This window comes from Phytophthora ramorum, assembly GCF_020800215.1.
Source record: "Phytophthora ramorum isolate Pr-102 chromosome Unknown Phyram_PR-102_s0008, whole genome shotgun sequence".
In the NCBI taxonomy this organism is placed as follows: Eukaryota; Oomycota; class Peronosporomycetes; order Peronosporales; family Peronosporaceae; genus Phytophthora; species Phytophthora ramorum.
In genome coordinates this window covers 694,527-711,394 of record NW_027150654.1, presented here as the reverse complement: position 1 = coordinate 711,394, position 16,868 = coordinate 694,527, and the positions used below count along the sequence as shown (strand labels likewise).

The following is a 16,868-nucleotide window of genomic DNA, read 5'->3' as shown; positions in this document are numbered from 1 at the left end:
CTCGCTCCCTGCCAGTCATTGCCGTCGACGTACTTGGTCCCTCCGCACACGTCACATTTCTGATTCCGCTTTAAACTTGTCTTTTGTATACCTCACCAACTTTTGTCAAAATACAGTCGCTCCATTTCAACCAATCCGCGTGCCATAGAGTTGATACACGTCGTCGATTGGCCAAAATGGAAGGGATCTTTGCCTTCTGGAGGTATCTTTTTCTGGTTTCATAATCGATCTAGCCGCGCGAGACGAAAGACCTTTGGAGTTTGGACGCATCAGTCATGTCGTGTGGCACGAGAGAAGCGCTGGTCTTCGGCATGGGGCTCATCACCGGCACGGGCACCACCCTGTACGTCCTGCAGCAGCTTCCGCCTTGCAACGTCGACGCAATCCACTAATCTTATGAGAACACTTTTGCACTTGCAATTAATACAGAACCGGCAAGGTGCGATTAGATTTCTACCACAACATTTGCACCGTTCTGCAACTGACAATTGGTGGCAGATTTTGTACGGTGTGGACTCGGTGGGCCTGGACGGAGAGGTGAAGAAGTTCGAAAAGCCCATTTTCCAGACGTGGCTCATGTTCCTGGCCATGGTCTTCGCGCTGCCCATCCACTGGGCTTACCACTACCACGTGGAGCGTCAGTGGCGGCGCAACAACCGCAACGGCAGTAAGTTTTGCGCTCGTTTACGCCTGTAATACCAACAAAACTAACTTTTCTTCACTGCAAAACAGTGAAATACCGCTACCGCATTCCGCGCAAAATGTATTTTTTGCTGGCGTTTCCCGCAGCCTTCGACCTGATTGCAACTTTTGTCGCGAATCTCGGGCTTCTCTACGTCACCGTCAGTGTTTTCCAGCTCATGAAGTGCACAGTCATCGTGTTTGTGGCGCTATTGAAGGTTTTTGTGCTAAAAGACCGACTTCGCAGCTACATGTGGATCGGCATCGGCCTCAACATGTTGGCGGCGCTGATGGTGGGGGCCACGAGCCTCGCCGACGCCGACAGTCAGGACAACAATTCGGCTAATCAGCATCCAGCATTCGGCGTGTTTATGGTCGTGCTGAGCTGTGCCATCCAAGCCGTACAATACGTTTTCGAAGAGAAACTCATGGACGAAGGCGACAGTGCGCCCCCTCTGGTGGTGGTGGGTATGGAAGGGCTCTGGGGTTTGATCTTGACGACTTTTATTGTGTATCCAGTTGCCTACTTCGTCCCGGGGAATGATCTAGGCTCGAACGAAAGATTCGATGACGCATACCAGATGCTCATGAACAGTGGACTGGCTCAGGTGGTGGTGCTAATCTACCTTTTGGTGATTCTGGGCTATAACGTGTTCGCGGTATCGGTGACGTATCTGCTGAACTCCATTTGGCACGCGATCCTGGACAATTTCAGGCCGATTACGGTCTGGGGCGCAGATTTGCTGCTGTTTTACATGTTCACGCATGGCGAATTCGGTGAACGATGGACCATTTGGAGCTGGCTGCAGCTTGTGGGCATGTTGACGTTGCTGGTGGGGACGGCAGTGTACAATGGGACGTTGCGGCTACCTGGATTCGTGTACCTAGAGCCGCTGGAGGAAGCTTTGACGCCGATTCGAACCCCGGAGGCGCTCACTGCGTCTGCGTTCTCACGCTCTCCATTGATCACGCGCAACGCCATGAAGGCTGCTGAAATTGCACGCCGGACGCCAAATGCCAATGATCGCGACCGCGTGCGACGTGAGTTTATGACCGAGTATCAGCCGTTGGCGGACGCGGAAACTCGACGACGTATTGACCCCGCTGGACACACCTACGGATCTCTCGAGGCCTGATGAGGTCCATTTGTCAGGTGCGCAGCAGTGGTGTGCTGTGTGTAGCGAGAGGAGGAAAGCAATAGAGCAATGAAAGATTTGTTTGTGAGCGTTTAGCCAGTGATGTTGAAGTATTTGCTAGAGGGATGGGAAGCTCATGGTCTTCTTCTTTGCGGATGTCAGAAAGCGCTTTTGCAACGCCTTCAGCTCTTCAACTTGCGCTCGCAACTGGAAGTTTTCGCGTTTCAGCTCGACGTGTATTGCGAAGATGCCGGCTTCGGTGGCGTCTGCTTTTCGCTGCGCAATCTCGTTTGCGAGCTGCTGCTGCAATCTAGCAGTTTGAGACTGCAGAGCTCGATGGTCACCTTCAAGCTTCGAGTAGCTCTCTTCTGCCTCCTGCAGTCGAGCTAGCAGCGTCTTTTGTTGGAGCAAGAGCTTTGTCGTTGGTGTTGGCGGCCGCTCTTTCGCAGGCTTGTCCTCTAGATTTCGATTGCGCTCTCGCACGGTCTTAAGGTCCTCGAGAAGGGTTTTATGGTGTGCTTGTGTCGCAGCGAGCTGTGACTGCAACGCTGCTATTTGCTCCCGCTGAGCTGCAGCCTCTTTGAAAACACGCTCGAAATCGTTTTTCACTTCGACAAGATGTGCCTCGGCTGACCGATGCGCAGCTTCCGCAGTTGTGCACGCCTGTCGACTCAATTCGAGCTCCGCTTCAAGTCTTTGATTCGACTTTTCGTCCTCAATCACACCCTCAGTTTGCGGGTGAGATCGTTTGAATCGACCGGGGCTTGCGGGTGGTAGAGTCTTCGTCGCTTCGATTATGGTAGCTTCAAGCTGTGCACGCTCTCCATTCCAGGTATGCCGCTCGTGTTTAAGTGTACCGCGTGCGTCACGTAAGGCAACGTCCATCGTGATCATATCGTTCTTTAGCTTGCTGTTTGCAGCTGAAAGTGTGTCAATCGCGTGCGCTTGTTCGGTTAGCTTCGCGGTTGCTGCTTCCTCGACCTCTTTCAGCTTACAGATGTGTTCTTCCTTGAGGTGCTCTATTTCTTCCTCCAGTTCCGATGACAAATTCGAGCGTGGAAGTCCTTGGCCAAGGTGAAGTGTACCCTACCAAAAAGGTGGTTGGTTGGTTGCAAGAAGCTCAGGTATCGTAGCTAGTAAGACCTAACAAACCTTTTGTAGCTTCGCGACGCGTTCGCGCAGCTCGACATTTTCATCCAGTGTTTTCTGTAGTAGCTCTAGCGTGCGCACATGCTTGGAGCGCAGCTTTTCCGACACACTATCCAGGATCATCATTGCTGGCACTGCCAAATTGGCAAGCTAACAGTCTGGTGGCTCCACCAACGAGCAAAAATAGAGCTAGCTTACATATTTTTGTCAAATTTAAACGTTATTCACGCTCCAGCGAAGCACGTGGCTAGATATCTTCCGGACAGCCGTCAGTGCATGGCTTGGGTCGTCATTCCTGCCCACAACTAATTTAGTGCGTGCAGTCGAAGTCTGATGAACATACTTATCTCTCCTCTGCAAGAACGCGACAACGCCAACATCTCCGCCCACGTGATGGCGAACTGACAACTTTACGCAAATAATCGTCCCCACGAGATGGTGGCGGAAGCCTTGGGCACAAGTACGCGAACTTCTCCTGCAGTACAACACGCGCTACGAGAGCAAGATCAACAAGCACAGGGCGGACCGCAACTAACTCGCACGCCGCGTACATATAATACTAGACTGGACTGGACGACAGATAGTTGCTGTGCCGAAAGAGCACACTGATCGTACCAACTATCCATGTGCGCGAAGATTCTCACATCACTTAGTACTACAGAGCACTATCAGGGTATGCGATGGAATTGTTTGGACCTCTTGCGAACTCACTTACCAGTAAGTCAGAAGAATTTGAGTGTGCATCTTAACGACCTGCAGCTATTATACTGGTTCTATTCGGTTTCCCTTTCGGCCTCTGTAGGCGACGTACCTATAGGACGCCCTTCGGGGAATAATGGGTTGGGTTAAAAGGCGGAGCGTATTACATTAGTCACCAAACTTGCTAGTACCGCTCACTATTCTTAGTATTTCAAATAATACATTCTCTTTCTAAGTACAATACCAAGTAACCACGATCAACATGGGAAGATCACCGCACATGTGATTTCCTACAAGGGTTTCACGTGCACATTGAATCCTTCCATCACACGTGATCACAGGAGATAAACTTTCAAAACACCCGTGAAAAATAACTGCGAGAAAGCTAGTGTGTCAACAACGATGAACTTTAGTGGTGCTTTCTGAGATGATCTTCATCGCTTGGATCTTTTAGACACGTGTGGTCAACGCAGTAATAGCCGTACTTCTGGTACGAGCGACGGCTGCATCCCTCTAGCTTGCATCGATTGCCGCCGCCGTGAGCCCAACACAGCCCGTCCTGAGTCGACACCTTGATGCAGTCTGGAATCACGCAGATGCGACCACCTCCGTGTGACCAGCAGAGACCGTAGCGCTTCGACTTGCGCGTGCAACCTTCTGTTGCACACGTTTTGAAGCCTCCGTGCTGGAAGCAGAGCTTGTACAATTTGGCGCGGTTCGAGCAGCCCGAGACAGTGCAGCGCGATCCTCCGCCGTGGCGGACGCAGCAGCCTCGGTAGACAGCGTTGTTTGTGCAATTCTCCACCTGGCACGGCAGTGATCGGTTCTTTCGAATGCGTTTTCGACCTACCCTTGCCTTGGCCTTTGTGGCGGGAGTTCCATCCTTTGGTGTCGTCGCTTCTTGTTGAAATTTTGTTTCGTCATCGACGGCGCAGTTACTGGTGACCTCGCTCACTGCAGACAACGAGAACACGGGAACAGACCCCTTCTTGCCGGCGATGCTCCTCTTCTCCAGTGGTGCAATGCACGAGCCCAAGAGTATCAGCGACGACATAACCGGCGCATCGGGGCTCCGAGCTACATCCATCAGGCGCTGGAACGTGGGCGGCGGCGGAGACGTGGGCGTCATCATGTTCTGGTTCCCATCATTCGACGACTGCGGGTTGAGCAGGAATGCAATGTCGGACTTCCCACTCATAGTCAAAGAGAAGAAATAAACTTGTTCTTCAGACTGCGACTGTGTAATACAGCGCCAAAGCAGTTGTGAGCAGGATCAATGACCCCAAAAGCCAAGCAGTGACGGCTGTCGGTCTGGAAGATGTCAAGCCACGCGCATCGCTGCCGGCACGCGCTCCTTGTGGCGATCCCGATGGTGCAGCCACGCGTCGTCCAGCAAATCCCTGACGTCCAAGACAGATGCCGATCCGAGTCGTGATTGAACCGACGACGTCCGATTGAGGTGACCGCCAGGCAGCATGCCCGCCGCCAATCACAGGCTTCTGGTGGTGCCGTGCACGCGCGAGACCCGCTCCGTGGGACTCACAACGATGGAAAGACTCGATACTCTGCTTCGCCATGCATGTACTTGTCGAACTCCATCTGCCTTTGCGCCATCACGAGCGAGACACCGTGCTGGCTCCTTTGCATCAAGCACTTCAACTTGACACAACTCATACACCATGTAGGTGTGGACTACTTAAATTCGGATATTTGTGTAATTTTCATCTTAAATTCGGTCAAAAGTTCGAGCTGCTCTCATCCAGTTCTCGAGGCGAGCAGCTACGATGGGCAAGAAGCGTGGAGGTGCTGGCAAAGGCGGCGCCAAGGGCAAACCAGCCTCTTCTGGGGGAAGTAAGAAATTCCACCAGAAGCACAAGACGCAGCAGGTCGCAGCCGTGTCGAAATCCCAGCAGAAGCAGCAGCAGAACCCTGCAAAGGCCAAGGGCAAAACCAAAGCGCTGACTCCAGCCGAGCGACTGGCCGAGATGCGGCGCAAACTCGACGGCGGCAAGTTCCGCATGCTGAACGAGCAGCTGTACACGAGCACGGGTGGCGACGCCTTCTCCACGTTCCAGGAGGACCCAGAGCTCTTCGACGTGTACCACCAGGGCTTCCGAGAGCAGGCCGACAAGTGGCCCACCAATCCCCTAGACACGTTCATCGATTACGTCAAGTGCGTTGCCGACGCTCTGAGGTTTAAAAGTTGAGTGTGCTGCTGACATTCCCTGCTTTTTGTGACTATCGTAGACGTCACCCGAAGGCGGTTGTGGCGGATTTCGGCTGTGGAGATGCCAGGTTGGCCGAGAGTGTGCCGAACACAGTGCACTCGTTTGATTTGGTGTCGCGCAAGCCGCATGTTACGGCGTGCAATATTGCTGATGTACGTTGGATAAGAAGCTATTGGGTACTGTGGAGCTAGCGAGCTGATGTGATCTGGTTGATTTTTGTTTGTTTGTGATGTAGGTTCCGTTGAAGGACGCCAGTGTTGATATCGGCGTGTACTGCTTGGCGCTGATGGGGACGAGCATTCGCGAGTACGTGCGTGAGGTGTATCGCGTGCTGAAGCCTGGAGGTGTGTTGAAAGTTGCTGAGGTGAAAAGCCGCTTTGAAAGTGAGTCGCTTGGCGGAATCGTCGGGTTCGTACAGATTCTGAGTAAGATGGGCTTTGATTGCAAGAGCAAGGACGAGCGCAACAAGATGTTCGTGCTATTCGAGTTTGTCAAGTCGTCTCGCAAGCCGCAAAACGTTCGACCTGTTGAGCTGAAGGCGTGCGAGTACAAGCGGCGATAGAGGTGAACACGCCAAATAGTACATTTATTCGAGACGGCCAAGTCGGGATAAATACGAACGCCACACTTCACTAGGCAAGCTATCTACACTCTACTTCTCCAATCCAAGTAGTAGCGTCTGCGGCTCTTCAGTGTCGGACTTATCGGCACCGTAGTCCGTGTCAGACTTATCGGCACCGTAGTCCGTGTCCGAGGCACCAGCAAAATCCTCAAGTTCGAGGTCTGGCTGAGGTGGAAAGGGCCACACACAGGTCCACTTCTTGGGCTTAATGAAGGCGATGTCGTCGACTTCCACGCCGTGGTTAGCCAGCATAGAGCACAGAGCCAGGAGGTTCTCTAACCGCGGCTTGAAGTGGCCACTGTGCGGCTCAATTGCAAGGATAACACCGTGTTTGATGATGATTTTCCCTGCTGCGAAGATCGGAGCCCCCGACACAAAGCTCGAGTGATGGAAGCGGCCCTTGCGTTTGCGGCCAAGGTACATGTGTCCTGAGAGGTCCATGACGAAGATCCACTTACTGAGTTCGTCCGTGTGCACCACGCGTCCCGATGTCGCGTACCGCACTCTCACACCTTCCTCTCCGTCTGATACGAACTTGAGCTCGTAGTGCTTACGCTGTTCAGCCGTGCAGTACTGCACGCGTGTCGTGCGCAGCTCCTGCTGGGTGCATTCCGGCAGGTCCACGCTCTGGCCGTTGCCATGATCGAGCCAGTGGAAGAAACTCGCGTCTTCACCGCTGCGACTCTCCACCTCGTGCTTCCAGGCCTTGTGGAAGGCGCGCAAGTGGAATCCGTAGCGGTGCTGATCGTCCAGAGCTTCGAGCCAGAAGTCCCTGTGCAGGATAGAGGCTCCGCACGTGAGCTCGTCCTTGCCGTCGACGCTGCGACGTCTGCAGCGCTTCATGCCGCGTGTCAGCTGCCCTATCCGAGTGCGAACTTGTCTCCAGCGATCCACTGCATGGACTGCTTCGCGGGGCTGTTGCTGGGCGTTGGGGGTGGGTTTGGAGCGCTGCACGAGCTCGCCCACGTCCTGTGGAAGCTGTAGTACGCACATGTCCCGCTTCACGTCGACTAACATGCTGGGAGGTGTCGGGATTTCAGTCGTCTGCTAATGGGGCCTCGGGGCTCGGTGTTTCAAAGGGGGTTGAGCGACAAAATGGAAGTGGCGACGCTGGTCGATTGACCTGCTGTAGGTGCATTTTGTGCGGGGATTAGGCGATGAGACGACCGAGGAGGGTTACCCGTCCCTGATTATGAGGTTAATTTCGCGGGTGTAGTTGAAAATGTTGACGTCGCCCCTCCTGATCGATTTCTTCCTTGAAGGGTTCTTTATTATGGGTCAAAGTCGTGCAGGTGGACAGAAAATCCATTGATTGGGGACGTCTTGAATTTCTCAGTGTTCGCCGATGTCGTCGCGGACGAAAAGGCAATGGCAACGTGCTGCCCGCCGTGCGCAATGCAAGTTCCAGGCCAAACATCCCAGCCGAGGCTGCGAGGACCGCCAGTATCCAGAGCACTCGAAGGGATCCGCTCCACTCAGTCCCCTCTCGTCGACTTGCGTCAGGCTGACGGCCAGCATGTTGGTAGCCTGCTTTGCCACCTGCTTCAAGCAGAGGCTCCCACGCCGCACTATTGCATGTGGATTTTGCAGATGCGAGTTGCCGTTGCACGTGTTGCGGAGCAACCTGATCTCGATAACGTCTTTTCGCTGGTCGCCCGGGAGGAGCAAGCTTCGTTCAAAGAAACGATTCTTGTACGTACGCTAAGATACTTCGTCAACAATCGTGGCTCACGATTGCCGCCTTGTCAATGTTCTTCCTCCTTACCGCTTCCTCCACCATGAACCAGACCATGCATTTCTCGTTGTTTGTCATTTTCCAGTTTGTTTTATCGCAATGCCTGTCGTGTCTATTGGTCGTCGAATTCAAAGATGCCCGTGTCGCCAGTGTCCGACACGTTGCCGTACGATCCGCGCCGCTCGGACCGCCGTCGCTGATCTGCTGGCATGTGCGAGTTGTATCCAGGCACCCGGTAGCGTTCGTTCCGGTCTTCTGCGTCCTCTCCTTCCTCCTCCGACGTAATGCTCAGCCGCTCCAGCAGCTCTGCGCTCACTGCGTAGCTCGACGACTCGTCGGACGCGTAGTAATGCCTTGAGGGCTGTGTTCCTGCGGCGCTAAAAGACCTGTACGAGCCCTGCTGTGTAGTTCCTGCGTCGCCCCCAACCCCACCGGGAGACATCCTCTCTCTCAGCGCTGACATGGCCGCCAGCGCAGGAGACTTGGACAAGTCGAAGTCGTCGTGCTCGGCCAGGTTCGGCTCGAGCGACGGCGTCCAGGAGCTTCTGTTCGGGTTGCCCTGCCGCAAAAAGCCAATATCCCCGGGGCAGGAGCTTGCAAACTGCATCACCGCCGCAAAAATAAATTAAGACACTGTTAACCCCTGCAAAAATTAAGCGTTCACGCACCTGAATGACTGCGGGTGCTTGAGGCGGCGAGTCCTCTCGAATAGTTTCTGCCGGAGGCCCCAGCGCCAAGTCGGGCATGCTGTCCAGCTGCAGGAAGTTCGGCTCGGGCATGGAGCCCACGAGGGGTGCTCTGGGCGGCTGCAGCCCGCCGGATCTTACGCCGTTTGTGCTCGTCATGAAGCGCGACAGGTGCACGTGGTGCATGTCTGCGGGCAGCGAGTGCGACACCATCGCTGCGCCGTTGGGGCTACGGTTCACGGGGGACCCACGCTGGCTGCCGCTTCCTCCGATGGGGATCGGCCGCGTCGAGGACATGGCTGCAGGGCGTTGCACGGATGGACGGAAGAGGAGCTTGGTGTCGTCCGCGTCGCTGTGCTTGGATTGATGTGAGTAGCCGCTCGAATCTCTTGGCGTTTGTAAGTGGCTTACAGTCGTCAAGTGACTTGGGAGAGGCTCCAATTTGACGACTTGGGTCCAATTCAGCGACCCATATCACATTCGCACCGGCTATGGGTAGTATGTGGTCCACATTGGTGCTTTTCATTGGCAGAAACTCACATCATACCAAATTTGGCCGCTGAATCGATCCCAATTGCGATGATGGAGCGGCATTTGGACGTGGACCAGGAAGAGGAGGACGGCAGCGTCTACAATCGCGTCGCCACCCCCGATGGTCGCCCAGAGATCCCGATCACGCACCACCGACCTCGTTCACCGTCTTCGTCATCGGAATCTTCTTCTCACAGCTCGTCCGCGTCCTCCAGAGATGCTGAACAGACCCTCAATGGGGTGCAATTGCTGTCTGCACAGGGCTCCGCTACGTGGCAGGCGCACATGGACCCTCGCGTAGACCTCAAGCTGCTGAGTAACCACTTCCGAGACGAGCGGATGGAGGAGTCGTACCAGCTCTACTCGTCCACCGTGGACTTCCCCGTGGCTCGGAGACTCATGCTGGCTCTTGTGGCCTTTGAAGGAGCCGCCTACGTCCTGTTCCACCGCTTCAAGGACACGTGCATTGCACCCTCGGGCAACGACTACGCATGGGTGGATCTGCTGACGTCACTACTGGAGGAAGAACCGCTGTGGACGGCAAATGCTACAGAGAGCAGCTGTGTCTCGTTCATTGAGCCCATGTCCAAGGACGAAGGACTCACGTGGCTGCTGTGGAGTTTTGCACCTTTTGCAGTCATTTACGGCATGCTGCCGCTCAAGTATTTCGAAGGCAGCATGCGGCTTCGGATTGGGGTGTACTATATTCGACGACACTGGAAGGTCATTGCGTCGCTGATTGTGCTGTGCTGGTCCGTAGGGCTCGCGGTGTTTGTCCACCACGAACTGGTCGGGGTGAGGATGAATTTGCAGCTGAGTTTGGAAAATGGACTGGTCTGCGCGGCAAATACGGTGATGCCGACGTCGTGGTATGATACGTCGGAATGGGGGAAAATCTCCGGCGTGGACGGACAAATGAGTATGCTCTCGTGGGTGCAGCTTTACGATAGCAAGTTGGCATACTCGCTACTCATGGGCGTGCTGGCGGTGTTGGCTGCATTCGCTGGTATTGTTGCAGTGGCCATGAAGCTGGATTTCACGCACGTGCTGCTGCTGGCTGTAGCGGAGTGGATTACGACGCTAATGTTGTGCTTCTTGGGAGCGACACCCCTGATTTCGTCAAGCAGACGCGTTATGAGTAATGAGGCGTTCCTGTTCTTCCTGTGCGTCTTCCTGCCCACGTGCTTCACGCTTACGGCTACGTACTCGGAGGATCGAGCTGCCCGCATGGCGTATGCATCTAAAGTGCGTGCCGAGCGTATTAACACAACGCTAAAGCTGGACCTCTCAGTGAAGCAGGTCGGACTAGAAAATCGCAATGCCATGACGCGTGATGAGAAGGAGGCGTTAGAGAGAGCGTTGGGTGCAACTGGTGACATGGAGTTGTTCATGACAGTATCCATTCCGTTTGCCGACCTGAAGCTGAAGGACATTTTAGCCAAGACAGCGAACGGCGAAGTGTTAGTGGGCGAGTATCACCAAACAGATGTGGTGGTGAAACGATTGGCACAGTCGTGCCTTACAGCCGAGGGTCTTGCCGCCTTCAAGAGCAAGGTGGAGTTGCTGGCATGCCTACGGCATCCGAACATCGTCTTGTTCATTGGTGCCACGTTCGACAACTTGTCTAACGTTGGTCTCGTGATGGAGTATCTGGAACGTGGCGACGTGCTCTCGCTGCTGCGTAGCCCCATCACGCTGGCCTGGAGTGATCCGCTGCTGAAGATCGCTACCGACGTGGCGCAGGGCGTCTCGTATCTGCACAACTGCGATCCACCGCTAGTGCATCGCGACCTCAAGTCCTCCAATTTGCTGTGCACACGCACCTACTCGTGCAAAGTGTCAGACTTTGGAGAGTCGAAACGTCAGTTACTACCAGGCAAACTCTTCAGTACGATCGTCGGGACGCCGTACTGGTTGGCACCCGAAATTCTTCGCGAGGAGCGATATGATACACAAGTAGACTGCTACAGCTTTGGGGTCATTCTCGTAGAGCTGGAGACGCGGCGCGAGCCGTACCACGATCTACCTAAGGACTACACGACCATCGACATCATGATGAGAGTGTCACGCGGGGACCTGCGGCCAACCATTCCGCCCTCTTGCTCGCCATGCCGTCGCGAGCTCATTGCACGCTGCTTGAACACGGATCCAAGGCGTCGTCCGAAGATGACGGAAATTCTCCACGCGCTGCAGCATGAGGTGCGCCAGGAGCTTCTGGACCAGAACTCCACGGATGTCGTCAGCGACAAGCGCCGGCTGGTGCTCATGCAGCAGCACCAGCGACTCAATCGTCGCGGGCTGCAGGATCTGATGCGCTCTCATGATGACGCCTGACTTACGTGGCATTACATGACGTATGCGCCCGTAGTATTGATGAAGCCTGAACTCGTGTTCAGGTTGTATGACATTCTTGAACCTAATCATTTTTTTATTGCTGAGTGATGACAAATTTCAAGTGACTTGCACTCGTGTTGAAGTGTGATGCTTATCAACGTACATACAAGTGCGTGGCGTTGGATGTGGAGTTGTAGGCAACGGTTCTTCCTGTCGATGGTCCGACTCCTGCCGCAACTACACGAAATATGGACGCCGTTGCGCGATTGAGATCTATATTTACCAAACGCGCTCTAACTGCATCCTTTTGACTAACGTTACATCAAACTCGTCGCGATACGTTCGGAATGGCTGGTCTGGTCTGCAACGGTACCGGAGACCGTGGACGCTTGGATGTCCACAGCCCACTGCAACGCCACGCTCTTGAGTGCAACGCATCTCGATATGCATTCAGCTCTTTTAACGTCACAACGCGGTGTCTTGTCGAGCACCTTATTGCATGCTGCGTTTCGTCACGAGGAAGAGGAGAGAATGCTCTTAAAAATTAAACGAATGAAGATCGCGTGTTTGTTTGCTGAACTACATGCAACTTCCATTCGGTTGCACGCCAACTACGTGGTCTCGACAAAAGGCTTACTAACTTGCCGGTCTCCGCTGGCCGGAGAATAATTTAAATACGCCGCACACGCTTGCCACCCCTCGCGACAATTTGAACACACGCGCTGGAGTAGGGGTGGCAATGATAAGAGTCGAACTGGTGCTTGAAATCGCCGCTGGGACTTGAAAACATGGCGTTGGGCGTGGCCGTCACATCTACTACGCTGGGTACCGCAGGTCACTGGTAGCGTCGCGGTGGGTGGGTGAAAAAGCGTCGCAACTGTTCTCATCGAGCTGCGAAGCTTACTCGAAGGCGTTGTTGAGTGCCTCCATCCACAGGTGCATTTCGTCCTGCGACCTTGCCTTGCACATGAGCGTCTTGGTGCTTTTTCCAGCAGACGTTGACACTGAAAACTCGCAAGTCGCTTCGCTGATCTTCTCGGCGTGGGTCACGTACGCACGACTGAGCGGTACAGCCCATGCGTCCTCCGTGTCGTACACGGTAAACATGTTGCCCTGCATAACGCAAAAACGCGCTCGTTTGGACTTGCGGTCTCCGACCTCGAGCCAGCCGCTCTTGTCCACAATGTTGCAGCCAAAGTCCAGCTCCGAGTCCGAAAAGCCCGCTGAAAGCGTCGACGACGCGGTGCTCGTGGTACTGGTGTTCAACGACTCCTGTCGCTTTGCCAATGCCGCTGCCTCGTTCAGCCGGTCCACCCACTGCCTGGACAACGTCTCGTTCTTGGCACGAACGTCAATGATCTTACCGCTAACGGCAAACACTTTGAAAGCAATCTTGGACTTGGGGGAAGTCTCCACATGGGCCACACGCACTGCACCTGCGGGGGTCGACTCGCTCTTGGTCGTGAACAAATTGTCCCCGGGGATGGGCATGAGCGACGACTCGGACACGAACTGGTCCGTAGGGAACGTGTCGTAGTACGTGAGCAGCGCGCCGTCGAGCACAAAGTGCTGGTTGCGCCACTTGGAGAAGCGGCCAGACTTCATCCATAGCCAGCCGTGGAACTTCTCGCCCGACGACTTGCGGCCAAAGTGCATGGCCGATCCCTGCGTGCTCTGCACGAGCATCTCGATGTCCACGTTGAGTCCTGGGATGCTCACGCCATTGCGGCTGCGGGCTCGCCGCGACGGGCCTGCCGAGTTGCTGCGGTGGTTCATGGCGTGGTCGGCTGCGGAGCAGGAGGTGCGTTGGCAAGTCTCTGCGGATGGATCGGCACCTGCTGCTACAAGCACTCGAAGCGGTTTCTCTCAACGTCCTTCGCTGAGCGTTCCTCGCCTTCTTGTGCGCTTCGCGGTCTCTGCCAAAGTGTGCGATCGTCGGATGCCTCTCCGCCCAGGTAAAGTCAGTTCGCCACGACCTAATCGCTCCTGCTCTCTCTCTCGAGCCCCGGTTTTGGCAACATGTGCTCCGGTTGTGTAAGTTGTGCAAAAGTCTAGGCATACTGAGGACGAGTGAGTGGGGTTCAGAGCCGGCCTGGCCAATCGCAGCCCGCGCCTTTTGCATCAAAAGACCGAGTGCTGCTTGGGGGTTTTCGCACTGAGTGTGAGGGAGCCATACAAACCCGCGTCTGCCAAGTCGCCCGTCAGCACGTTGCCTGCTGCTTCTGGTCCTGGTCCTGCGACACTGACTCATAATTGCTATTACGTTTGAATTTTGCAGTTGGTTCGCGGCCACCGTCTGCAGCGGATGACTTGGGTGAGTGGCGCGTCGATACTGTGGCTTTTAGCAGTGCTCGCTGCCGAAATACTGCCTTTGCGGCGCGCAGCTGGGAAAGCCGATGCCACTCGAGCAAGGCGGCCCTATACAAAGGCACGTGGGCGCGAGTAACGAGACGACGCGGCAGTATTTTCCCCCGTTGGGAAGGCCTCATCTCGATGGCACTCTCGTGCGCGCCGCAGATACGGAAGCGCAGTCAATCGATTTTGCCCGACGACGCGTCTTGCATTGCGTAGAAGAGAGTCGGAGGCGTGAGGACGGGCGCCGCGCGCAGAGCCAGCCAGGGTGACGCCGTCGTCTCCTACAGACCGGGATCTGTCACCGCGCGATCCGCTGCTGTGCGCTGCAAAATGAGGTCGGAAAGCGCGCGACGACGCACTGCGAAGCCGCAGTCTACATGCACCAAATGTGGGCGTGCTCGACAGGCAGCAAGGGGGGAGGAAACGCTTGACACCGCCAACTTGCTCCGGAGCGGCACCACCGCTGAAACGCTGCTTGCTAGTCAGCGCAAAGATTCGGATCGACGGTCTCCGTTTAAGTGCGCATCATCCTCGCATCCTTTGGGTGTAGCCATCTTCGGATAAGATGGACCTCAACTTCAGAACAGGTTCAACATGTGTCACCAGGATTGACTCCAGCACAAAGGCAATAAATTCCAGCGTGCCGTGTTAAACCCGGAAGGGTCGCTCCGGAAGCCCACGTGGACTGGTCCACCTGCTGCGAGCATTTTGCAGTGGTTTGTCACAAACTTTGTGGGGCGGATCATGGGGAGGCAGCGACGAGGTGTTCTCGGCAGCACAAACCTGCCTTCGATCACCCACAATTGTGAGGCCCACGCCGACGCGCACCAGCTGCCCCGCCATTTGTCAGGCTCGAGAGACACTCGTGGCACGACCAAGCTAGACGCGAATGCACTTGAGGCGCCGACGTGTCACAATGAGGCGATGGACAGACGCCTCCACGCGGGGGCGCCGCAGCTCAAGCCGATGCGCCGGGACAAGTTCAAGCTTCCTCTGCTACCCTGCGACTCGACCAGTGGAACGGCCATTCGAGGGGGACAGTGCAGTACCAAGCGCAATCTCTCGCCACGAGAAGCTCTGCTTCCCGAACACGAAAAGGCAAAGGTACACGCTGCTTGCCTAGCTCCTGGATGGTGCGTCCTCGGTATGCAACTGACTTTCTTGCTGTCTGTCCACGCTGTGTCAACCACAACAACTCGCGTTGCTCTTCGTTGCGGCGCTGTAGCATGTGCTCGCCGACTCGATTGAAGCCCACGAAACGGCGTCTAAATCCTACAAGAACGAGCATTGGTATGCGAGCCCGATCGGACTCGGCTCGATGAAATCGGTGTTGCTAGCTGCATTTAAGTCGCGTGACCCTGGGGGGTCTGGGATCATTACCTCGAAGCAGCTTATTGAGGCGCTGCAGGCGCGCAACTTTGGACTAGATGAAAAACAGGCTCGGTCGCTCTTGGGTGACTTTGACGACCATTTGCTCAAGGACAACGCCAAGGTGCCTTACCGCAGCTTCGTAAAGCACCTTCAGCTCCCAGATGAACGCTCCAATCAACCCGGACAAGACCCAACGATCCTTCACCAGGAAAGCTATATCAACCGTGTTCGAATGCACGCCGCACAGCTGATTGAGAAGGTTGCCACGGTGGCGTTAACTGCACCAACGAGCATCTCCACAGAAACTATGGTGAGCAGCCCAAGCGAGCTGACCTCTATTGTGCTCGCGCCACATGCTACCAACGGACCAAGTCGAGATGCTACCCTTCCTGCAAATAATGGTACGATTCTCCGATTTTTGTGCTTGACATCCTTTGTGTGTCGTTTCCTCATTGCACCACTTTTGCTTTCCAATAGAAGTGGATCGGTTGTCATTCGAGTTCGATAAGGTGCGCAAGCAGCGACGGGCAGAAGAGAAGTCGCGGGTTTTACTAGAGCACATCAACCGAATAGAGGTGTTTTCCCAGCATCAACAGAAACTTATCGAACAGCATGAGACTATGAGGCTAGCTGCCAAGGCACTGCATCGTCACAGCCATTTTGAGCAGGCCTTCGAAGAGGTACGCAAACAGGATAAGCTGTTTCCTCTCATCATTGAGTTGATGCATGTATGCGTTGCTGACATATTTGGTCATTCGCGGCGTTGCAGGAAAACCGTCGGCTATGCGTTGCCCAGCGATTACCAAAGGGGGTGCTGGGGTCTCCTATTGCCAAGAAACATCACAATGTCAGCAAGGATTCGATGTTTTACGTCGAGCCTGTCTAAGCATCAAGTGCGTCGAAAGTATGGGTATTATAATTGAGAAAGTTTAATCCTCACAATGGACTCAGCCTCCTTGACAGAGGGCCAATGCGGTGGCAATGGCAATTGCTTATCGGCGACTCATCCCTAGTGGAAATATTCTTTTGATTGGCTTCGAGCGATAGTTCAATTTGAATGGATAATCAACTCGGACACAAAATTCTCGACGTCGATAGATGCAAAGGTTTCCGTGTTTTGTTGCGGCAGGCACGGGCATCGCTGATGGCGAAATAATTATGTAGATGCTTGAAAAGTGGTCTCCACCAGTAGTACATGCAACTAGCAAGAAAATGGTGTCAAATCAAGATGCGTAACATAATTCATGTGGTCCACACTAATTATAATATTTGAGCTTTTAACTTGTTTTAAAGTATAAGCTTTTTCGAACTTCTGAGTTCAATTTAGTATCGGATACACGG

At 54.6% G+C, this 16,868-nt stretch overlaps 8 protein-coding genes across 8 annotated transcripts; 4 read left to right on the top strand and 4 right to left on the bottom strand.

The window, feature by feature from the left end:
• Positions 1 to 275: 275 nt before the first annotated feature.
• Positions 276 to 1,817, top strand: KRP23_9242 (Solute carrier family 35 member F6; the record flags this gene model as incomplete). The annotated part of the gene is made up of 4 exons (XM_067894775.1): positions 276 to 343; positions 430 to 439; positions 499 to 667; positions 733 to 1,817. The coding sequence occupies 4 exons, from the start codon at positions 276 to 278 to the stop codon at positions 1,815 to 1,817; spliced, it is 1,332 nt and encodes a 443-aa protein (XP_067742419.1).
• A 117-nt stretch (positions 1,818 to 1,934) lies between these two features.
• On the bottom strand, positions 1,935 to 3,092 carry KRP23_9241 (uncharacterized protein; the record flags this gene model as incomplete). The annotated part of the gene is made up of 2 exons (XM_067894774.1): positions 1,935 to 2,903; positions 2,970 to 3,092. The coding sequence occupies 2 exons, from the start codon at positions 3,090 to 3,092 to the stop codon at positions 1,935 to 1,937; spliced, it is 1,092 nt and encodes a 363-aa protein (XP_067742418.1).
• Positions 3,093 to 5,449: 2,357 nt separating this feature from the next.
• Positions 5,450 to 6,455, top strand: KRP23_9240 (Ribosomal RNA-processing protein 8; the record flags this gene model as incomplete). The annotated part of the gene is made up of 3 exons (XM_067894773.1): positions 5,450 to 5,838; positions 5,913 to 6,045; positions 6,129 to 6,455. The coding sequence occupies 3 exons, from the start codon at positions 5,450 to 5,452 to the stop codon at positions 6,453 to 6,455; spliced, it is 849 nt and encodes a 282-aa protein (XP_067742417.1).
• Positions 6,456 to 6,545: 90 nt separating this feature from the next.
• KRP23_9239 (IQ domain-containing protein IQM2) lies at positions 6,546 to 7,532 on the bottom strand (the record flags this gene model as incomplete). The annotated part of the gene is made up of 1 exon (XM_067894771.1): positions 6,546 to 7,532. The coding sequence occupies one exon, from the start codon at positions 7,530 to 7,532 to the stop codon at positions 6,546 to 6,548; it is 987 nt and encodes a 328-aa protein (XP_067742416.1).
• Positions 7,533 to 8,362: 830 nt separating this feature from the next.
• Positions 8,363 to 9,233, bottom strand: KRP23_9238 (uncharacterized protein; the record flags this gene model as incomplete). Its single annotated transcript, XM_067894770.1, has 2 exons — positions 8,363 to 8,851; positions 8,919 to 9,233. The coding sequence occupies 2 exons, from the start codon at positions 9,231 to 9,233 to the stop codon at positions 8,363 to 8,365; spliced, it is 804 nt and encodes a 267-aa protein (XP_067742415.1).
• A 282-nt stretch (positions 9,234 to 9,515) lies between these two features.
• Positions 9,516 to 11,801, top strand: KRP23_9237 (Serine/threonine-protein kinase CTR1; the record flags this gene model as incomplete). The annotated part of the gene is made up of 1 exon (XM_067894769.1): positions 9,516 to 11,801. The coding sequence occupies one exon, from the start codon at positions 9,516 to 9,518 to the stop codon at positions 11,799 to 11,801; it is 2,286 nt and encodes a 761-aa protein (XP_067742414.1).
• A 900-nt stretch (positions 11,802 to 12,701) lies between these two features.
• On the bottom strand, positions 12,702 to 13,577 carry KRP23_9236 (uncharacterized protein; the record flags this gene model as incomplete). The annotated part of the gene is made up of 1 exon (XM_067894768.1): positions 12,702 to 13,577. One exon carries the CDS (start codon positions 13,575 to 13,577, stop codon positions 12,702 to 12,704), a length of 876 nt encoding a protein of 291 aa, XP_067742413.1.
• A 1,323-nt stretch (positions 13,578 to 14,900) lies between these two features.
• On the top strand, positions 14,901 to 16,413 carry KRP23_9235 (uncharacterized protein; the record flags this gene model as incomplete). The annotated part of the gene is made up of 4 exons (XM_067894767.1): positions 14,901 to 15,260; positions 15,382 to 15,928; positions 16,005 to 16,207; positions 16,297 to 16,413. The coding sequence occupies 4 exons, from the start codon at positions 14,901 to 14,903 to the stop codon at positions 16,411 to 16,413; spliced, it is 1,227 nt and encodes a 408-aa protein (XP_067742412.1).
• Between the last annotated feature and the right edge of the window lie 455 nt (positions 16,414 to 16,868).